Below are 23,018 nucleotides of genomic sequence, written 5' to 3'. Positions count from 1 at the left end.
GCAGCGACCTCTGGTTTCTGGCTTTTACTACCAAGGAAACGAGTCATAGGAGGGGAGGGGAGGAGGATGGGAGGGGAGGGGAGGAGGGGGGGGGGGGGGCTTATTGCCTCGCATTGTGTCTCCTGAGTGAGTTATTAGATTTATGGGGTTTTAATTAAATTAACGCGCGCAACAACATCGGGGGAGAAACTGAACCAGTATTGGTTGTCCTTTGATAAATGTTGCAGTGAAAGTAACAGAAAGCAATAGATTTAGTCTTATAATAATACTACTACTTCTGCTACTACTACTACTACTATAATAATACAATACTACAATAATAATAATAATAATAATAATAATAATAAGAGTTAAAATAATAATGATGATAATATAATAATAATAATAATAATAATAATATTTATCCAAGTACTGTACCCTTTTGTTGTACAAATGTTATACGTTTTACTCACTACATTTAAAAGAAAAAATGTTTTACTTAGTAAATAGTATTTTTACATTGTGGTATTGTTTTTTTAATTAGATATATTTTAGTCCAGTTATAATCTTCCAAGAGTCTTCAAACAAAACCAGATAGAAGCAGAAACAACCGATATTCATGCAAGTAAGACACATGAAATCCACAATCAGCCCACATTGTACAACACAACACACATTGAGTGCAACAGTTGATGCTGTAGAGCAATAACCCCCCTTTATGAACTACCATCACTAACTGCCTGTTTCTATTGTGTCACATTAAGTTCACTGAAGATAAAACTCATTTAAAACCATTCCGTATCATAGTGGGTCAGTTAAGTTTGAACCACCTGAGAAGCCTGATAAGATAACGCTCGTCTATGAGCTTTGATTTTTAAGTCCTAGCTACTTTGAATTAAATAAATGAGTGCTTCTTCTACCACAGAGTATAAATAAAAATAATAATGACTTAATCATGCCTGTGTAAAATAAGTATATGAGTATCTGCTGTCAAATGATTCCACTTGTTTGATGGATGATCTTTTTATGGGCCATAGCTCCCTCTTGTGGATTCAAAAGCTACTGGAGGACAAAGATCACAATGTGTCCCTCAAGTGGAGTTTATTCTGACTCTGAGTGTCCTTTTTAAATACATAATAGGAGCGTTTAGAAAGTATATAAAGGAACTTTATCAAGCGGTTTCCTCATAGTGGTGGTTACTGACATTACTCAAACGTTGACCTTTGACTGCAATTTTTTTGATGCATTAAAAAGTTGGTTTAAAAGAAGATCAGACATCAGTTGTCAAATGTCAGTAACATTTGCATTTATGAGCTATATTAACACTTATGATTTATAACATGTATAATGTAGTTTTACCTAATTACCGGTGTGTTTTTGAGTGTTTCAATGTACAGTATTGGTCAACAATTCAAATGAAGTTTTACTGTTTAGACAGCAGCCTCCCCTCATTGGTTCCCACAGGAGCTATACTTTCTGACAAATAGGTTAATCAACACTTATATCTGCTTCCATCTAAATAGGGGATGTAAGTTAAGTGCTATGCATTAGGAAAAGTGTATTTAACAGCCATTTCTGTGTTTCATTGATTTTGCTTAATCAACAAAACAGACAGAACAACAATTAACAGACTCTGTGATTCTGTCACATTCTAGCTGAATGGCTGGCCATTGATTAAGAGGATTGTGCTAATTACAAAGTAGGAATAAACACTTTCTTTGTCTTCCAAATGGTGTTGATTCTTCTTTAATTGTAGGTTTATAAATATGCATATTGCATGACCTTTTTAAGCTTTAAAAAAAAACACTACTTTTGTCCTTCCTACTGAAGTTGATTGATGTCTACAGTGTTGATTAATGCGTATTGATGAGTGATAAATGTGTTGCATGTGATCAACCATCTCCGTCTCACCTGCAGACTTTTGTAATTCACCTCCGTTTGGCTCCTTAAACTGAAAAGTATTAAAATGACTTTCTTTGTTTTTTCCTCTTTTTGATTGAGACACGTCCCTTGTCGCCTACGATCGCATGTGGACAAACTTCTCACACATGGCTCCTTTCACTCCTTTTGTCCTGCTCCCTGCCCTGAGCATTCTTTTCCTTGGTTACCGGTTGTCATGGTTTCGGGAGCCCCTGTAGGCTAAAAAACTGGAGGGATTAAAGGCGGCCATTTTGGGGACAGCTGGGCCAGGTTGGTCCCTGTTGCCCCCTGTCCCGCTCCCAGTCACTCTGGGGGGAAGAGGGGTGGCATTGTGTGAGGATTAGAGCTTCCTGTGTGTCAGCTCATTACACGGGTTGGGAGGAGGAGGGTGAGGGCTGGGGGGGGGGGGGGGGGGGGGGGGGGGGGCGACAGGGGTGAGGGTGTGAACAGAAAGACTGAGGGAGAGAAATGAAAGAGAAAATGAAAGCGAGTGCGTATGAAAGAGCGTATGACACAGAGTGGGGAGGGAGGGGAGGGGAGGGGAGGTGGTGGCCTCTACAGCTGCACCCTCAATCACACTTATACAGGCTCTGATTATCCTTTTCACACATACATACACACACACACACACACACACACACACACACACGGTAGGGCCGAACTGAAACATTAAAAAGACATTGAGGGCCAAAAAAAAAAGAAAAAAAGGCAGAATTGGGAGACAGCTAGCCCAGCGTCAGACAAAGGGACCCCCCGATCCAGACACACCGAGAGCTGGAACAAACAAGCAAACTGACCAACAGCGTACATGCAGGAGCACACAGAACCAGAGTCATGCAAACAGAATACTTAAGCAGATGAATGAATTCACAAAGACGCCGGCTTAAACGGGAACACACACACACACACACAAAAACACAGACGACCAACAAACTTTTCCTCATCACATCGCCATTGTTTATTTTATACATCACATGGGAGGCATGGGAACATATTTTTGTCATTGCTACCAAAAAAAAAAAAAAAAGGGTTTACAAAGCATACAAATACTAAACTGGGCAAAGCAGGAATGCAGCGAGTGCAGACAATTTCTGCAGGAGCAGAAAACTCTCAAGTGCTTTGAGAGAGAAGAGCAGGGGGAAGAGGTGGGGGAAAGGGAAGATAAAGGAGAGGGGGGTTATAACGGACAGGGCTCATCCTTGTTGTCAGTTTGCCCCTACAGATAGCATCAACAACAAGAAGAAAAAAACATGTACAATCATCAGTATGGATAAGGTAATTCGCTGCAGCTATAAGTACAAGGACTGTTCACAAAAGTAGTAACACAATCATCGCCATCGTTATTCCCATCACGGTTCTCGTCATCGCGTTTGTTTTTAAGATGTTTTCGGCAGCACAGGACACAGTGCAACTCACAGTGCAACTCAGCACATTGGAAACATGCTTTCAGCAGCAAGGCATTAAAAAAAAAAAAAAAGGTAAGAAGAAAGTAACAATAAAAAGGCATAAAATGTAACCGGAGCTCATATTTACAAACATCGGCCGTTACTCATTTTTGGCCCGTTTTGGTATGGAATTAATCTTGTAAAAATGCTGGACCGTCCCTCTTATTCAAATCAGCTCATACAGTACAGGCTGAAATACGTGTCAGCAAAAAAAAAAAAAAAAAAGCGCACACAATTAATTCTCATTGTGACAATTCTGTGAAGTGTGGAAGATAAGGCCTCACTGTGGTCTTGGAAATACAAAAATACACAGCTAAAATACTACGTACACAAATCTCTTGCAATTTTTCTACAATAAGACCTAGATCTATCTGCCTAATACAAAAGGTAATCATGAATTAGAATTACTCTAGAAAATGAATCTCATTCTAACAAAAAAAAAATAAAATAAAAATACATTCCCTTGTCAGGACCCTTTGAAAGACTGACTGCAGCCACTTGTTGATGCTAACTCTACACAGTTGTGTCCATAGGCTCGTCCGCCGCGCTGGAAACGACACTGATTGGTGGAGGATCTGTGCTGTCACCTTTTTCGGGGGATTTAGCCAATCCCTTCTTTTCTTCCTGCTGCCCCGGGTTCTTATTGGCCGAGCTGCGTTCCTCCGCAGCGTCGCCGTCATTGGTTTGAGCCTTGGAGGGGGTCGTGGCCGGCGTTCCGGGGTGAGTCTTCATGTGACCCTGTTGATGGGAGACGCAACACAATTTACTCACAAGTCCAGAAAGGAGGAAATATTCACGTGATATAAAAAAAAAATGTATTGCCAGTTAAATACCTTAAGACCGCTACGACTTGCGTATGCCTTCCCACACTGGGCGCAGCCGTAGGGTTTGTCGGGGCGAGGAGGCTGGGTGTTCAGTGCTGGTGCTGGGATTGAGGGCTCCGGGTCCTCCGATGGCTTTTCTTGAACCTCGTTACCCTCTTCCCGTGGAACATCCTTCTCCGGATCCTGAACCTGCGCTGTGACAGGCTCTCTGGGTGTGGTGGTCTCACTCTTGTCGTTGCTCAGGGCAGCATCTTTCTCTTGTGCCTCCTGTGGTCCGGCGTCACAGGCCTCGTCTGCTTCAGGGGCAGCTTTGGGGCTGGCAGGTGGGGTGAGTGCAGGTGAGGGATTTGTGGGTTTGGGGCTAGGATCAGGACTAGCGGTGGGTTTGTCTGTGGAGCAGGCTTCGTCGTTAGTTTCCACTCCTGGCTTTGACACACAGAGGGATAGAGGGGCGTCATCTTCCTCTGAGGCTGCATCCACTACAGCTGAATGAGAACTAGCTACGGGTGCTTTTAACGGGGTGGTGCTTCCCGGGTTAGCATGGGTCTCCTCCTCAGAGGTCACGGGGCCATTCACAGGGCTACCAGCAGCTAGGGTGTTGTCTCTCAGACCCGGGGGGTCTTCGGCTCCCACTGAGGGGGGATTATGGGTCAGGGGTGGGCTAACACTGGGTGTCGAGCCCTCCGACTCCTCCGTCTTCACAGAAGTGGCATCAGCAGACGTGTGTTTCCTCGAAGTGGACCCTGAGTTGAGAGCCTCTTTTGGGGGCTTGGAGCTTGTTGTTAAGGCCAGAGGAAGGAGCTGTTGGGCTTTAGATGGGGAGTCATTCTGCCCATCGAAGACGGCGTTCTCCGAGTCCTCTGCGTCTTCAGCAGGCATATCTTCGTCGGGTGGTATCTGCCCCCCCAGGTGCAAGCGGATATGATGCTGGAGAACCAAGGCGTTAGTGAACTTGCGTGGACACAACGGGCAGGAGTTCAACGCGCGGGAGTTGGCCGGTCTTGCGCGGTGAGTGGCCAGGTGGGCCCTGAGGCTGCCCTTCGTGGAGAAGGAACGACCACACAGCTTACAGGGGAACGGGCGCTCTCCCAGATGTGTGGCTTGGTGCAAACGCAGCGCTCTAGGGCAGCTGAGGATACGGAGACAGACTCCACACTGATTCGCCGCCTGGGCGGTGGGCAGAGTCATGGTCGCCGTAGTGCCAGAACCTGAGAGTCCCTGGCTGGTCATTAGTCCAGCGACATTGGCACTTGGGCTCAGGCCGAGAGCGGCCAACATTTCCCTGCGATAGGCACTGGAGGTGGTGGACAGGTCATGGCCGTGCATGTCTCCATGCGCGTCAGCGAGGGCTTGAGAGGAGGCGGAGGAAGAAGAGGCGCCTCCCTTTTCAAGTTTCTGTACCAGGCGCTGCAACTTGGAGGTGTCTGAGGTCTGGGTGGAGGTGGTGGGAGACGATGACGAGGACGTTGATGGTTTGGGGAACGCTGGAAAGGGGAAGGGCAGCTGATGAGGCGAGGCGAGGTGGGAGGACGATGGGTGGCCTGCGGACCGGAGAAGTGCGAGGTGGTGAGGGGAGGCTCCTTCGGGGAAGAGAATCTTGGGGAGGTGGGCCAGTTGGGAGTACGGGGAGGTGGTGTGGAGGCTGGAGTGAGGAGGGGTGTTTTCATCAAACCGATGCTGCTTTGCCCCTTTGAACTGGCTGCCCATGGAGGAGGAGGAAGGCGAGGAAGACGAGGAGGGAGGCAGTCCAGTGCTGGAGGCGTTTGCGGCCGCTGCAGCCGAAGCTCTGTTCAGCTGGAGCAGTGAATGGGCCGTGGACAGCAACGCCATGTCCACCGACGGGGGCAGAGGTAGCGAGGAAGGTGAGGGCCGAGCGGACGCGCCAGACAAGAACCCTAAAGCCATGTTCTCCGTCATCCCGGGAATGCTTCCTTTTATTCCATTAAACGACTCGTCGTCATCAGCCCGGCGTTTCCGTCTCCTCTGGGTTGTACTGGGAGCACTCATGACTTGCTCCGACAGAGCCGGGGGCAGCAGGGAGAGGGACAGCTCTGGGTTCTGCTCTCTGTGTCGCAGGAAATGGGCTTTGAGGTTCCCTCTGGTTGTAAAACGGCTCAAGCAGACGGGACACTGGTAGGGCCTTTCGCCTGTGTGCGACCTCAGATGGATCTGCAGCGATGAATCGCTGCTCAACACCTTCCCGCAGAAACGGCACACGTGTTGAGCGCGTCCCGCCCCGTTGGCGGAGCCCAGGGAGGAGCTGGGCTGGAGATCCTGGGAGTGGCTGGTGGTAGGAAGGGTGGGAGTCGGGAAACTGAGACCATTGCTGTGACCGAACGAGGAGGTGTTGGAGGATTTCTCGTGGAGGTAGCGTGGCGGCAGGCCCAGTGACAAGGACAGAGGGTGCAGGGAGGCAACAGAGGAGCTCATAGTGGATGAAATAGATGAGGAAGAGGTAGAGGAGGATGGAGCTCTGGTGCCGTTGACGTGTGCAGCACTTGATTTGGAGACGGATGGCTGGGGGAAGAGGGAGGATGGAAAGCCGGTCAAAAGCGACGAGGCTGTGGATACTGGCGTGGCGGTGGAGGGGTGTGTTGGCGAACAAGACGCTGCTGCTGCAGATTTGTGGTGGCTGTCTGCACCACTGCCCTGTGTGTTATGATCCTGGCCGAAGACGGCGCCTCCGAGCCTCAGAACGTGCCGACAGATCTCCTCCGTTATCTGCATCTGGTGGATTTGCCTCTGCTGCAAAACCCTAAGCTCCTCCAGGAGTACTGCCAGGGTGGGCGACACCTGGATCTGTCCCTGCTGACCCGGAGAGCTGGAGGGCTGCTGATGACCTGGACTGGAGCTTTCGCGGTGAGGCAGCACATACTGAGAGGACGAGGAGGAAGAGGAAGAGGAGGTAGTGGTGGTGGCTGAGCTGCCCATCGGTGGGGAGGTCATGGTGGAGTGAGAGTTCCCTTGGTGGGAGAGGCTGTGGGAACCTGAGGTTTGACCCAGGGGAGGAGGTGAGTGGGTCTGGGATGACAGCGAGGGGTGAGGAAAGTCTGGGGAGAGGGAGGAGTGGGTGTTGGGGAGGGAGGTGGTGTAGGGGGCGATGTGGCTGGGCCAGTGGGGAGGAGGCGAGCTCTCGCTGGGCAAGGAGGGCGCGTGGAGCCCACCAGGGGATGGGCGAGGGGCCAGAGGCGGCTGGCAGTCTTGCAGAGAGGTGGGGGACGAGGAGGAGGATCCCGATGAGGTCACTTCAGAGCCAAGAGATGTGGATGGTGACTTCATGCCCAGATCATCTGAGGATTGACAGTAAAGAGAGATTTTTCAAAAAAACGTTCTGTGCAGGGAGATTATTACGCAACACCAAGTCTCCAATATCATCCCGGACAACCAGGTATGTAAATCCACTAAAACATCCTACTTCAGTTACAGTCTGTTTATTTAATTGATTCCACTTATTGTTTACAGGTTTAGTTTTGCCAAATGTGTGTGCATACCAAAAGATCCTGTTACGACTTCAAACGAAATGCCTGCCAGGAAGTGGCCTTGAACAAGCAAACAAACAAGTGGAAGAGACTCCGCAGTCTATGAGTCTTTGTAATGTCTTGTCTCAATCTGTGCTCTCCGGAGCAAAACTCCTCAAACATCTTGCACACACACAAAAAAGCTTACAGACCACCTTGCTGCTATGGCAACACATTTTAGAGGACAATGGGCATCACCAAGACAACCCATAACCCCTCTTAACCCACCCCCCCCCCCCTTCCCTGCAGCAGTTACGTCTTTCATCTCCCTATTCACCCTTCCCCCCTTACGTCACAGTGGAGGTCAAGGGTCGGGCCACGCTAAGGGTTCTGGGCACTGTCCAGACACTCTGATTGGTCAACTAATCTGACCTATGCTGCTCGGGGGTCAAATTCTTTCAGAATCTTGAGCACAGAGTGAGAAAGGGTAAAAGGAGAAAGAAGGGGGGAGGGTAACAACAATGGAGAGACAAACTAACTATTCCCTCCTGGAGTGATATAGTGATGGAATGAAAGACTGTACCTTGGGTTGAAATTCCTTCCTTGTGTGACTTATAAACAAACCTCAACCTGCAGGAAACAAAGTTAGCTCCCGGGCTGAACTTTCTTTCGTGGAAGTTTACCTGCAGAGGCTCTTAGGTGCATGGAGATATAACCCATTGCAACACAGAACAAGTGCGAGAGCAATCTCTTTATCCCCTCTGAATCTTTACCCCCCACCCTCATCCATCTGAGCCCCCCCAACTGTGTAGGAGTATACAGTCAATAGGGTTGAGGGGGCGAGAAAGAGGGAGAAAGAGGGGAGGGAAGTATTGAGAAGGTGGAAAATGGGGGGAGAGGGGTGCATAAGAGAGAGATAGAGGGAGAGAAGGGCATGGAAAAGAAGAGGAGAATAGAAGGGTGGAAGATTAATCTTTGCTAAAAAACACTGCCTTCCCATCCCCCCACCCATGCACCTTATTGTTAACAAATAAGAGAGTGCTCTATACTAATCAAAGACCTCCAGCAGTCAGTGCTGAGCAGCCTGTTGGTTTCCTAGAGGACGAACAGCACATGAAAATGGCCACAGATGTATGTTAGTTAATCCCACTCTATTCATTTCACGGGGGACACGTTTATTGGCCCCGACCAAAGTGCCTAAGGCCTCCATTTAGTGGGGCCCATTACAGTGAATGGCTGAGCAGGAGGGGTTTCTTTAGTTGACAAACTTGGATCTTCAACTCTTTTTTTTTCTTTTTTAGTGAGTTAAATCAAGTGTTTGCCGGACGCACGCATAAACTCGTGGAATTGACCGCAATCCACGAGAAATAAAACGCTAAATTAAGCGCACACAATTCACGCACGCTACGTGTAAACGCAAACTTTTTGCTTTTGTTTAGTTCCCTGGAGATTTTCAAACTCTTAAGAGTGAATTCCTCCCTCGCCGATGTGATGATCTCCATTGAGGTGCAGGACGGGTGCGACTCAAAGAGATTTACGACAAAAACAAAACAACAAAAAAACGCATGCACACTATAGATGTTTACTCACCGTGAGATAGCAGCCTTGGGCCCCCCGGATCCGCGTTAACTAGATGCTGGGGTCGCTTCTGCTTCCGGCGTGACATGATTCACTGCGACTCAGACAGAGAGGGGGGCATCAGTCGGTTGAATGGCAGTAGGCACGTTTTTTTTTTTTTTGCGCACTTGGAAGCGCTCCGGAAACCATCCAAGCACCTAATGTTCAGAAGACGCGCACATCCCGCAAAGCTCCAGGATATATATCAAAAAAAGGTAATTTCGTAAAATGTGTAAGGTCACTTCTAAATGTAAAAAAAAAAGCGTATTTTTTTTAGGGAATAAAGTCACCAAATGGCACATAGGTGTGTGGAAATCCGCAGGTCTGCACCGTGTCATATGAAGCCGCAGTGAATGCGTGTGTGTGGCTGTTTCCTAAAGTCTCTTCTCCCCCAAAAAACTTGTCCAATTTGCGCCCCTCCTCTCCCACTGCTGCCCCGCTGCATGCACATACAGGGAACACACACACACACACACACACACACACACACACACACACAGAACCACTCCTTGTTCTTCAATGAGATTTGCATTTCAATGGCGTGTAACACACAGCCTCCCCGCTTCTCTCTTTCTCCCCAGCTTTATTTTTCTTTACACACTCACGCAGCAGCTATAAACTCTAAATAAAACATGACAATTAGGTGTCAAAGCCGTTCGATTGCTTAAAAACAAATCGAACTCGGGGGCGTTAGGTTCGGCCATTGCGCTCAGGATGGGCCTGAATGTTTTTAAATCGTTCCTAGAGGAGGATAAAAAAAAAATCATGGGTTAAATTAAGACGCGACAACTAACAGGTGACGCATCAATCAGGTGACTTTTGTTTAGGACCCCCGTGTGCAATGCGGCTACTTTATTCTCAGCCAGGTGGATAAATAATGAAATCATAGCCCTTTTAATTGACTTGCAGGTGGTTTCCACCAACGAGTCACAATCGGATTAGGCGATATTCCAAACCTTTGATTCCCATACGGCCAATTATAAATAACAGCGCAGTGAGTTGTGTGCATTTGGGGCCACACAGCCATTCCACATGCATGTATTTCGTGTGTTATCACCGAGCGTATAATATACCCCCCCTCCCCTCACACACCGCCCCCCCCCCAGAAAAAAGCATCTTACACTGGAGCTCTATTTAAAAGGCAGAGAATAGATGGGAATCTTTGACAATGGCGTGCTGGACACAGTTGAGTGAGCATCTCCCCTCTCACACTATGAACCCCCGGATCCACTGCTGCACAGCACAATGCCCCTCTTTCACCCCCCGCCTTTACTCCTGTACCACGTGGAGAAATGGATAAAAGGGAAAGAGAAAAAAGTGGGGAAGGAGGAGGAGGAGGGGGGCCATATTTAAGTAGGTGTCTCACATTATACATATATCCACTCAAAGGCTGTCTAAGAAAATGGGATATTATTTGAGTTGGGTGGGGGGTAACGATCATGTTTATCTAGGGTTACAACTTTGGACATGGAAGTCTCTCATTTCATCCAGTTTAACCATCACCTGTAGGCCTACAATAAAACAGAAAAAAGGTGATGTAAAGTCAAAAATCTGGGTCATTTTCAGGAGTGGAAAAAGTCCCCAGATTTGTACTCCATTAAATTGTATTCAAGTTTTCAGATACAAATACTTTCCTACTATAGACATTTCAAAAGTTAAAGTACTCAGGTATTCTGTCTTTGTCCTAAACATGCCTCAAAGTCCAGTATTTTATAGTCGTAATGTCGGTTAATGATTAAATAAAGTATCCATTTACATCGCCGTTGCAATCAGCCAATCAGAATGGAGTATTAATGTAGCGTCAACCGCCGTCACGTCACCTGCAAACTATCAAAGAGCTAGGTAGGTCGGTATCTACCGAAATTAACCGTAAATATTCCCTTCAAGTTTTAGTTTGACAAACATTTTAAAAAGTTTTTAAAGGTCAAAGTTTTTTTTTTCTTCAAAAGTAGCAGTTGAAGTTAAGCAGGACTGTTTAACCCGAGAGCTCACCGCGTTACCTGCTAATGCTAATATTTAACGGCAGTTGACGTAACATTAAGCTAGTTTTGTAACCTAAACCTAGCTAAGCTACGTAGCTGCATGACGCTGCTTCTTTGTACAGCCAAGTTATGATTGAATTTAAGTTAGTGTTTCCATATCATAGCATTCTCACATTGATAATTTGTAATAAAAAGAGATGAGAAATCTAAATTAAGACTGGGGGGGGGGGGGGGGGGGGGGGGACTGAAAGGCAGTTAGCCTAAATGTTATGTTCTTTATTTGTTCCTCTGATATGAGAAGAAGTAAAAAATATGGTGTTACTCCAAGAAAAAATATGTAAGAGGAAAACTCGCAATGGATAGAATAGGAAAAGTAAATCAATGCAAACACACAAAATTGAAAGAAAGTGTTACCCAAACCTAGTGATATCCAGGTCCCACATTACACCAAATAGTACACTGATGTCCAAGAGACTGGTGTGTGGCAAATTGAATAGCCTCTTTCTCCTAAATAGCTTTTTTTGTTTGCCTTATCTTCAGTTGTCTTGTCTTTCACTCTGATCTCCATTACTAAAATGTTAACTGTACTTTCCACAGTCCTGGCCATGTCTCTCTGTGACGACACGCTCCTGTGTAACTTCCCAAAGTGCCGGACCAAACTGAGTGGTTTCGCCTGGGTCACGGCTTGCTCGCATGTTTTCTGTGATCAGCACGGGTCCGGTGAGCTGAGCCGTTCCCCGGCCGTCTGCCCGGCCTGCTCCTCCGCACTGTCTGGGAAACTGGACATTGTGAGGTCGGAGCTGTCTCCCTCTGAGGAGTACAAAGCCATGGTGCTGGCAGGTCTGCGACCAGACGTGGTTCTGGACATCAGTGCCCGTGCTCTGTCCTTCTGGAGCTACCAGGTCAAATATCTTTTCTGTCCGCGTGTATATGAACACAGTGTAGCTGTATCTAGGATGTCTTGAAATGTCCGTCTGTGTAAGTCTGTTCTCTTCGTAAACAGGTCCATCAGGAGCACATGTATCAAGAGTACAGTCTGTCACGGGCTGAGGCACAGCTGAAGCAGATGGAGAAGGTGTTGACCCAGCAGAACCAGTGCAGAGAACTGGAGCTCACCGGCATGAGGGGGGAGATCGCCTCCCTGAAGAAAGTAAACCATAATTCTTAAACACAATCGCCATACCATACTCTCTTATCATTATCTGTACTTGATGAAGAAATAGAAATGGTAGCAGTACACCTTTATATACCTAATGATGCTATTCTCTTGATATTTCAGGTGATGGAGGAGTATAAAAGGAAGTACAGCGAGGTGTCCGAGAGGCTGATGGAGCGGAACAGGCAGTACCAGAAGCTACAAGGGCTGTACGACTCTCTGAGGCTGCGCAACATGGTGGTGGGAGTCGAGGAAAAAGACCCGCTGCCACAACAAGGACGACTTCTCGACTTCAACACTGGTAAGCTACATTCCAAAGCAATGTGTGGCAGGAAAATAATGTTTAATGCTTTTATTAAGTGAGTTGTTGCATCACACTGATTTATGAGAAGAGGAAGGAAGCAGAGAGAGAGAGAATTATGTTAAATGTCACAAAAGAAGACACAGCTGTAGGTGTTTTGTCATGGTGGACATTGAGGAAGAACAGTAGGAGTAATGAGCCGATTGTCTATGTAAGGGAATTTTACTCGGTATAACAATGAGAGACATCATTCAACACCCCGCGTGTCTCCCCAAGGGGTGGCTCAGCTGGCGACTCCCAGGAGAAGCCCTCAGTTCCTCTCCGTGGCCCACGATGGGGAAAGCAGATTCTTCTCGTGCCTGGAGGCCGATGGAGCCAAGACCTTCTTCCAGTTCAGCTCCCCTGCCAGGGAGAGAGGCCGGCCCTTTATGAAGAAGCACTGAGACAGCAACAGGTTTCACAATGACTGTAGCACATTTACTGCATGTATAGATGTTAACAAAGGCGTTTATGTATTAATTCGGGTGCCAGTGTCTGTAGTGTAGTTTTGTAGTGTTTATTGTACTTCTGAACTCAACTAGGCATGAAATACAATGTTCAACTTTCAGTCTTGGTCTCGACCCAAGCCCTTGTATTAAAAAAGTGTGACAACACAATGTCAACAGAACATAAACCGTTTACAAAGAGAACTGCTCTACAGTCTTGTTAATTGAAAACAATTGCATCAGTTTGATTGAAAATAGGATAACAAAAAACAGTCAAAAACAGACAAATTGATCAGGAGACGATGTGTTCCTTTCAATATTTTCATGTGTGATCAATTCAATTAATTAAAGGATCAAGTTTAGGGGGTGGGGTTAAGGGTGTAGTTTAACCCTTACACAAGCAAATATAATGGATGTCATATTTTGGTAAAAAATTGAACTCAAATCATATCTTTTTCTTTACGGATATGGTACACAATGTTTCTGAATACAGCAGTAGGTGGTCTATCTTCCACCCCGCATGAGCAATTAGTTGGTTGTTGATGAGAAGTAGGAAACTGAAGCCTAGACTTGTACATTGTGTGTAATGGGAAGTTTTTTCACTGCAGAACAAACATTTGATTTCACAGTAAGAAAAACAGGTGTAAATGCTAATAATCCATTTAGCTGCCTGGTATTGTGCACATGCTTGTTCACTGGGACACTTGAACAGAACAGAGCCTTTTTAGTTATTAGTAACACCTGTGCTTTTCCTATAAAAAGTCACGTCTGCTGTGAAAAATAAATAATACATTTCAGATCACACAAACAATATGTTTATGAGAAAAGGTTTTTTTCAGGAACATTTTTACATCAAACTCGTCATCATCATCAGACTCGATCATTTACAAAATAACCTCAGTTGTCTCCATAAGAAAACAGAATTTAAAAAAAGAAATATTTATAAATATAAACAAACTGACGACCTACAAACAAAGTAACAGGGTAACCTCTATTTACAAAACAACACATAGAACAGGCATACACTTTGGAAACTTCACACTTAAGTATCCAAACTCTTCTTCATAATCAAGAATTGGTCCTCTTGCTGTACGCTCTCTTGCTTGTTCAGCTCATTCGCTCTGGGGCTTGTAGGTGACCGAGGCAGCAATTTGACTTTGGACGTTTTGTTTCTTGCCGTTGACAAAGAGGAGAAGAGGAGAGTCCACTCGTATACTTCTGAAGTCAAACGACTGCCGGAGGGAGGAAATGTGAAAGTCAGATTTATTTAGCAAGACGCCATTATGCATTATTATACATTTTGAACTGCACACATGACCACTGACCTGATCTTTGTGTGTTATACTGTTTCGTTTGACCTGAGGTTCAGGAATGACTACAGTGTCTCCTATCAGGACACCCCAGCTGTCCGCTGTGTTGTATACCATCACCACTATGTACGACTCCTCGCTGTCCACCAAGCCAAATGTACTGGAGGGAGAGAAAAAAAAAGGACACGTTTTTTACAACACCGCTCCAAAAATCCAGATTTTCCCCTCCACTATCACACCAAGACTGAAGCATACAGCATGTGGACACATGAGCTATTATTGATAACGTAAGCTGCACTCACAAGGCCATGCGACCCTCAGAGGCCAGGCTGAACACCACCTTGCCCAGGGCTGCCACCCCAGCGTTGTGACCGTGCGTGAGGGAGGAAAGAGTCCGAGGCTCCAGGCTGCCTACACGGCCCGTTGGGGATCGGAACTGAGGGGAGGAGCAGGGACCCAAGGCAGACGTGTTGAGGTTAGAGAGCATCGTCCTTAAACGACGGGCCTTCACCTTCCCCTGAAGAGATGGAAGAGACTGAAGGTTAGGAGCAAAACAAGACTTACGGCTGTGCTTTGCTGCCACCTTGTGGTGAACAATGACCTCCTGCATCTTGATGACAATGTTTATGTCAATGTAAATCAAAAGACTTGAAGATGCTACACAAATGTGAGTGTTTTAAGGTTATCCAAATATCTTTGCGTTTTTGGCTGCTGATCTGAAGAAACAAGACATCCAAAGACTTTACTTTAGGCCCTAGGAACTAGTGCTTGGCATTGTTATCCATACCTTGTTCTGTATGAGTTCTGTGACTTTCTCCAGATACATCAGCAGCTGCTTCTCTCTCTCTGGAGCCTCCTCCCAGCCCGGGTCGAGCGCTGCAGCCCGGCTGTAGCCCCCAAGTGCAGACCCGAACATCTCCTCGTACTGGAACAGTGTGGCTCGGTTGAAATGCAGCTCCGGGTAAGAAGAGGCAGCTCTATCCACTTTCTCCTACAAATGAAGAAGGGGGGGTATTACTACAATAGTGCAATTAGCGCTTATATATATATATTAACATGTTTAATGCTACTCACAGATTGGGCATAGGCACTTAGGGCTTGTTGAGAAAACTGTGGATTCTGTCCACAGGTGAAGAACAATGACACATAGGCATTTCCCAAGATGTCTGTAAAAACGGTAAACATGAAATGCAAGTTTAGGACAGCACATCTTTTGTACAATCAGTTCCTCAAACTCTTTATTTTCTGCTTAGAAGTACCCAGATGCTCTACTCACACCAGGACGTCCCGTCTGCGACATCCAGCTGGCAGGCTTGTCGGGCCATGTCCACACTATTCATCACCTGCTTGCTATGTGCGTCATTGTCTCCTGACGGCAGCTGTCTCAGCACCATAGACAGGTTGCGTAAAGAAACCTTGTTTTTGCTCTGCAGAGGTGGCCGATAAAGCACAAGACGGATGAATTAATAAGGGAAGATGGGAAAGAAATTCTTAACAAAAATTATTTGTAAAACGCCAAACGTTCTATTCACAATAAGAAATGAAATTATTTTAATTGGGACGTGCTTCACTGAGTTTAAACCTCTCTTTCTGTCATCAACGTACATGTTGCAAGGCTCCGGTGAAGCAGTTCTTGGCACCGATCAGATCTCCTTTTTTCCAGTATTGTTCCCCCAAAGTGTTCCAGCCCTCAACGAGGCCAGGCTCCAGCTTCACAGCCCGGGAAAGGCACTCTTCTGCTACGGCACTGAAGTCTGGAGCTACATTCAGACACCTGCCCTTCTGCAGCAGAAACTCTGCTTTGTGTTTAAACTGATCTATGGGAAGTCATAAACACAGACATGGAGTAAGTATGAATTATGTTCCGCAAATGAAAGATGGATGTGCCGTTGTGTAAAACGTAGCACTTACCTTCATTCTCTTGCAGCTTCTTCAGTGTCTTTTCCATCTCCTGTGCGACGTCACTTTGTTTCCTCCCGGCTTCCTCCACACTGTGAGTCTCAAAATAGCCATCTCTGAAATTATGTAGTTCATCCACGAGATCCTGTGATGGATAAAAATTCATAAGTTAAAAATAGATCAAAATAACAGCTGTCACAGCAAAATCTGTTGATTATGGTTTGATTTATGGACTACTTTCATATATATGTATACCTTTAATTGAATAACAAATTCAATTTAAAGTGCAGACAAACTATATGTATATCATGAAACAGTAAGATATTCTATAATCTTCATTTGAGGTTTTACAGTAAATCTGCCACACAGACTGGGAGGGTGGGGTTTGAAGGAGCTGCTAACCAGACACTCATGAAAGCTATTGAGTTGCATCATGGGAATTGTAGGATCCATTGTTCTTTGTGTCTGCTTGACCTAGTTGTCAGGATATCTAAACCTCTGTTCCTTTCATTTTGTCCAGTTGTATAGAAATGCAACACTGAAATGTTAAAACAACAGTAACATAATATAACTACCATAGTTGTTATAGGACACAAATACAGATTTATCCCAATGGTGGCATTTCTAAAAGGTGTAACGATCTATGCACCTGCACTTGTGTTAATGGTGTCTAAAATGTGTAAAGTTATTCATGAAGGATGCTTTGCATAGGAGACCTTGTGCCGACATACCAGTGCATCTTTAGTGCACATGTTCGGTGCATTAAGCTAGGTACAGACAATCTGGTGACTCAGCAAGAAGTGGGTCGATGAAAGCTAAGCATGCAGAACAGTTATAACAAAGTCATGTATGTGACTGTTATATCTGACATGTATAATGACTAAGCAGTAAAACACACACACCTGCAACCACATCAGAAATATAAAATATGAATAGGAAATATGGTCTGTTAGCATGGCAGTTGTTATAGTAACGAGTATTTCAGGAGATGTCCAGCGAGCCTATTGAGGGCAACCGCACGACAATGAGCTGATGAAATGTCAACGAAACACGGCGGCTCGGACACGTAATGGATTTAACTCGCCGTGCGGTTTAATGGAGAACAAGTACGTTACCTTCATCGTTTGCAGCTCGCTTTTCTCTCTCACGGGTTCGCCGTTCTTCTCGTCTTCCGCCATCTTTGCGTCTAGCTCAGCAGCAACAGCCTAGCAACGGAACAAAACGCACCGAGTAACGAGATGAATGATTAAATATGGGGTTCTGCTGCGGTTATGATGACAGAAGTTGTGTTTTTACCGAAATAAAGCGAATACAACGGCTTTAAGCAGGGAGGAAATAGGCTTTTAATTTCACTGACGCCGGAAGTTCGGAGATGCGGTCCGTACCCCAAATTAATCCGACAAAGAAGAACGTCTTCACAGAGGAACATACGTTTTTATTGATTCATTTTGTCGCTCAAATATACAGCGTTCAGTCCAGACTGGTGGACACATTTATTGTAGCGGTTTATTATAGAAAACATAGCCGCAGATGTTCGTTTACACCAGCAGCAGCCAGCCGGAACGTTTCTCATTCACGAGGCTGACCCGACGCCTTATTCGTCACGGACCATGCATTATTCGCTCCTGACAACAAGTCCGCACAGTGTTGAACTTTTGTTTTAGATTCCGTTCGGTGTGACCGGTGTCCGCGTTGGAGCCAGTCCGTCATGTCGGACACATGGAGCAGCATCCAGGCGCACAAGAAGCAGCTGGACTCTCTGCGGGAGAGGCTGCAGCGGCGGCGGAAGGATCCCGCGACACAGTCCTCGGGTAGGTCCAGGCCAGAGAGCGGGCACCAGCAGGGCGGCAGATGACGACCGGGGTTCGTTAGGGGGTCACTGGACTAGTTGTCCGATAATTCGCTTACTAATTAAGTCTGCAAATGATCAAGAATTAAGATACATTTGTCACACAGTGATGTGTATATATTAGTAGTTTTACAAGTAAATTGTTTTACTCAACACACGAAGCTGTCAAACTCAAATGATTTAAACGATGAATTGCCAATTGATTGTAGCACAAATCTTGTATAATAATGTACTGACTACATTTCCTTTTCCCGGGAAACTCCCAACAACAATTTGTAGTTATAATTTGTAGGAACATGGCAGTAAATAATGATTTTATTGACAATTATTGACGAGGTTGTTTGATTTGGTTTAGTTTGGTCTTTCATACTTTTATCATACATTTATCTGATGCCTGTCACAATTTCACACAGCCCATGATGACCTCTTCATATAACTATTTTTTACTGGATTTTCAGTCAAACAGTCCAAAACATTATCAAATATTCATGTGGGGAAACATTTGAGAAGCTGAAACCAGTGAATTTCTGTCATCTTTGTGTAAAGAATGAAAAAAGATAAATTAGTTGTCAAATGTGCGGATTAATTCCTGGCGATTGACTTATCCAATTATTTTGTCCATAAAAAGATATTCAACCTACAATGATACTAAACATGGAAAAGCAAAAATAACTTAACTTTTGCCTAAAAAAATGACTGAGGGAATTAATTATCAGAAATGTTGGTTCATTGTGTGTTCATCCACTAATTTAAGCTACAATAATTAGCTGTAAGGCTGCTTTATTGTATTTGCTTTGACTTCAACGGCAAAAAGACTGTGATGTGATTTAAACACCATTGAGTGTCAGTGTTTTTGTTACTGTTGTGTAGTTTTCTATGATTCTCTGAAGTAGTAAACACTACAAGATGTTGCAGAGTCATGTTCCAGAGAGCCTTGAAGTCCTGGAAACAAAACTATTTAAAGCGTTTTGGACTCAAAACCTCACATCCAAATGAAACACCTGTAATAGAAGGCTTGACTTAAATGTGTTAATGCAGTTAACTTCACATTGTCGTGATGAACTGTGTAATGCCAATTTTGTGTCCTGGAATCGTATCAAACAAGACTGTTAAAGTTATGGAGAGGTTGTCTTTTTATGTTTAATCTCTAAATGATCTGGAAGACCTTCTCAAAATGAGGATGTTAATCTCCGTTGTCTCCTCTCGGTCAGATGGTGGAAGCAGTACCGAGTGTTCAACAGCCAGGAGTGAGAGCCCGGCTCCGTCAACGCCACTCCCGTCCCAGGGAGAGACGGAGAAACCCCCAGACCCCGAGCTAGAGAAGAGACTGCTGGGATATCTCTCTGATTTGAGTCTTTCACTGCCGATAGACTCCCTTGCCATCACAAATGAACTCAGCGTGAGTCCTTGTCTTGGTCTCGAAGCACAGAAATGTTTTTAACAAATAGTACAGACTTTTTTTATACAAGAACTTAATAATAGGTTCGAGCATGGCTGTTTTAATAATAACAACTTTATTTTTCTATATCTTTTCTTCTGTTTGTTCACAGTCTGAAACGGCTGTCAATCATGGAAACATCCAGAGTCTTCTACTTAAATTCTCTGCTCAGGAGCTCATTGAGGTCCGGCAGCCCTCCTCTGCCTCTTCCTCCACCACTTCCTCCCCCTCAATCGTGATAGCAGTGGACCACACAAAACTCTGGGCCATGATCGGGACCGGGGCTGGAGCCCAACGGGCAGGAGTCAAGAGAAAAGCAGAAGATCCAACCCACCACAAAAGAGCTCCAGGCTTCTCGCCCTCAATCCAGAGCTCTGCCTCTCCTCCGCACTCTTCCTTTACCTCTGTGACGCCAGCTTCCTTTACCTCTCTGACGCCAGCGTCGTCCACGCAGCTGGCGGGGCCGTCGGCATCGGGGAGCGGGGCCGAGAAGAAGGGCAGGAGCAGTAAAAGCCAGTCGTCCCATTTGGACATGGAGATCGAGAGCCTCCTGAACCAGCAGTCCACTAAAGAGCAGCAGAGCAAGAAGGTACGGAGGCTGAGGAAACCCATCAATATCTCTTGCAGTCTCTTACAGTCTCTTACAGCGTCTTATTGTGGCCAGTTATATTTCCAACTTCGTTGAAGTGGTAGTTTGGAGGTGTGATTTTGTATATTGTTATTTATGTCCAGATGAGCAGAGAGATTCTGGAGCTGCTGAATGCCAGCACCGCTAAGGAGCAGTCCATCGTGTTGAAGTTCCGGTCTCGCGGCCGAGCTCAGGTCCAGGAGTTCTGCGACCACGGGACCAAAGAGGAGTGTGTGCGTTCTGGGGATACACCACAGCCGTGCACCAAGTTACACTTCCGGTCAGTAGCCCTGAGCAACTTCTCTTGTTTTTGTATTGCATTTCAGTGTGACTGGTTCCTGTTGCATATCATACCTCATCTTTCTTCCTGTCAGCTCTATATTAGTAACTATGGAATAAATGGATAAAATGCCCCAAAAACAAATGATAAATACCCCCACTGGCCAGATGAGGTCACTATAATCAATGTTAAAATAAATACGATACATGTTGACAATGTTTTGGCAAAACACTGACTTTTTGCGAATCATGTCAACAAAATTCTAAAAGTCAACTTTAGAAAGGCCTGATGGTCTGCTGTTATGGTTTCCTGTCTGGTGGTCAGGACCCCCAAATATGTCCCAGAATTATTCTTAGGGGTCATAATAACAGATTTTGATACAAGCACTTTTTGTTTATTTTTGAAAATGCACAAATAGATGAATATTTCCTTGTGAAATGTTGGATAATTATTGAACAATCTGAAATGGGACGATTCTGTATTTATGGGGTCACAGTAGACTTTGTTTTAAGGGGACAAAAATTAAAAAATGTGGGGAAACTACTCTAAGGATGGAGAAATAAGAAATTTGCCTAACATATGTATAGATTTAATATATATTTGCATTTACCTTACTGTATTTTGACTATTGTGCGATTTTAGTGGAGAATGTTTTATTTTTTGTAACTTTGTGACACATATTTTCTCCTTCAGTCGCATCATCAACAAGCACACGGACGAGAGCCTCGGCGACTGCTCCTTCCTCAACACGTGTTTCCACATGGACACCTGCAAATACGTCCACTACGAGATCGACAGCCCTCCAGAGGCCGAGGGGAGCCTGCTGGGGCCCGAGGCCGGGACCACAGAGCTCGGCCTCTGCGGAGGGGACGCCGATAGCAACGTGGGGAAATTGTTCCCGTCCCAGGTGAGGCTGAGAGAGGAGGGGTGAGGAAAGAAGATGGCGTTAACCAGCGATGGAACGATTGACATTGAAACGTTTGGCAGCTGCTCTTTTTGAAATGGACAGCGTTTCTCTTTGCAGTGGATCTGCTGCGACATCCGTTACTTGGACGTGTCCATCCTGGGTAAGTTCGCTGTGGTGATGGCCGACCCGCCGTGGGACATCCACATGGAGCTTCCCTACGGTACGCTGACTGATGACGAGATGAGGAAACTCAACATCCCCATCCTGCAAGATGACGGCTTCCTCTTCCTCTGGGTCACCGGCAGGTAACTCCAACCATCTAAACAGCATGATGGAGGATGTCACTCTATGTTCCAGCTACACAGATGAGAGTGCTTGATTTCCTACAATGACAAGATGTCCTTGAACTAAATGTTTTTCTGTGATTATCTGTGATCTTACTAAACCTAATTAAAAAAAGTGAGAATACTGAGCAGCGTTCTTCCTACAGGGCCATGGAGCTGGGCCGAGAGTGTCTCAGTCTTTGGGGGTGAGTCTCTTCTTTTGTCCGTCCACTACCATCGAGTCTTCACTAGGACACAGCTTTTTATCGATGTTTTTATTTTCATCCGTCAGCTACGATCGAGTTGATGAAATAATCTGGGTGAAAACCAACCAGCTTCAGAGAATCATCCGCACAGGGAGGACAGGCCATTGGCTGAACCATGGGAAGGAGCACTGTCTGGTACGTTTGTCAGCGTGTCCTCTTTATGTTTGAATCTGTGTCTTTCGTCGACTGCACGTGTCTGCATGAAAAAACTCCTAAAATGTTAAACATACCATATGTTTGTGTTAAGGTGGGTGTCAAAGGAAGCCCTCAGGGATTCAACCGGGGGTTGGACTGCGACGTCATTGTGGCAGAGGTAACCGTTTCTATCTCCCGTCATACTTACTGTATTAATGTTTTCTACAGCCTGAAATACTTCATTCCATCTCTTCTCTTCCAGGTTCGCTCCACCAGTCACAAACCTGATGAGATCTACGGCATGATAGAGAGACTCTCGCCCGGCACCAGGAAGATCGAGCTCTTCGGTCGCCCCCACAACGTCCAGCCCAACTGGTAACACCCCATCACACTTTAAATATATAAATATATATAAATATAATGTACTGATGGACCTTTCTGTCTCGTCTAATTCTAGGGTGACTCTCGGGAACCAGCTCGATGGCATTCATCTCTTGGATCCCGATGTCGTGGCTCGGTTTAAGAGCCGTTACCCCGACGGCGTCATCTCCAAACCCAAAAACATGCAGTGATGACTTGATCAGTCCCAGGTTTGGAAGGAGTTTGTCTATAGACTGATTTTGAGTTGCTTGTTGTTTCTTTTTTATACCAGTGAACTCATTTCTTAAATAAATGTTGTCAACAAGATACATTGTCTGTGTCTTGGTTAAAAAAATAAGTTTTAATCACCTTTTAGCGTTACTTGTGGAGCAATGTGTTCATCATTTCTGTACTTTACTGTATGTAACACCCAGAATCTGCAAACCTTCACATTCA

General features: G+C 45.5%; 4 protein-coding genes across 4 annotated transcripts; 2 read left to right on the top strand and 2 right to left on the bottom strand.

Annotated features, from left to right (window-relative positions):
* Positions 1-2,879: 2,879 nt before the first annotated feature.
* On the bottom strand, positions 2,880-9,922 carry LOC311009356 (uncharacterized protein). The gene is made up of 3 exons (XM_084003475.1): positions 9,217-9,922; positions 4,178-7,458; positions 2,880-4,082 (listed from the first exon to the last, which is right to left on the bottom strand). The coding sequence occupies exons 1-3, from the start codon at positions 9,290-9,292 to the stop codon at positions 3,858-3,860; spliced, it is 3,582 nt and encodes a 1,193-aa protein (XP_083859601.1). The 5' UTR covers positions 9,293-9,922; the 3' UTR covers positions 2,880-3,857.
* A 1,185-nt stretch (positions 9,923-11,107) lies between these two features.
* ccnb1ip1 (cyclin B1 interacting protein 1) lies at positions 11,108-13,951 on the top strand. The gene is made up of 5 exons (XM_084003810.1): positions 11,108-11,112; positions 11,823-12,127; positions 12,229-12,375; positions 12,505-12,682; positions 12,959-13,951. The coding sequence occupies exons 2-5, from the start codon at positions 11,831-11,833 to the stop codon at positions 13,123-13,125; spliced, it is 789 nt and encodes a 262-aa protein (XP_083859936.1). The 5' UTR covers positions 11,108-11,112; positions 11,823-11,830; the 3' UTR covers positions 13,126-13,951.
* Positions 13,952-14,135: 184 nt separating this feature from the next.
* Positions 14,136-17,705, bottom strand: ttc5 (tetratricopeptide repeat domain 5). The gene is made up of 9 exons (XM_084003809.1): positions 17,492-17,705; positions 16,389-16,521; positions 16,083-16,294; positions 15,754-15,904; positions 15,552-15,643; positions 15,265-15,468; positions 14,780-14,994; positions 14,493-14,637; positions 14,136-14,399 (listed from the first exon to the last, which is right to left on the bottom strand). Exons 1-9 carry the CDS (start codon positions 17,552-17,554, stop codon positions 14,280-14,282), a joined length of 1,335 nt encoding a protein of 444 aa, XP_083859935.1. The 5' UTR covers positions 17,555-17,705; the 3' UTR covers positions 14,136-14,279.
* Positions 17,706-17,986: 281 nt separating this feature from the next.
* Positions 17,987-22,889, top strand: mettl3 (methyltransferase like 3). The gene is made up of 11 exons (XM_084003355.1): positions 17,987-18,187; positions 19,437-19,624; positions 19,776-20,252; positions 20,396-20,571; positions 21,265-21,478; positions 21,596-21,783; positions 21,969-22,007; positions 22,094-22,202; positions 22,315-22,380; positions 22,465-22,577; positions 22,660-22,889. Exons 1-11 carry the CDS (start codon positions 18,085-18,087, stop codon positions 22,772-22,774), a joined length of 1,788 nt encoding a protein of 595 aa, XP_083859481.1. The 5' UTR covers positions 17,987-18,084; the 3' UTR covers positions 22,775-22,889.
* The last annotated feature ends 129 nt before the right edge of the window (positions 22,890-23,018 follow it).

This window comes from Eutrigla gurnardus, assembly GCF_963514095.1.
Source record: "Eutrigla gurnardus genome assembly, chromosome: 23".
NCBI classification, from domain to species: Eukaryota; Metazoa; Chordata; class Actinopteri; order Perciformes; family Triglidae; genus Eutrigla; species Eutrigla gurnardus.
This window is presented reverse-complemented; position numbering and strand designations above follow the sequence as displayed.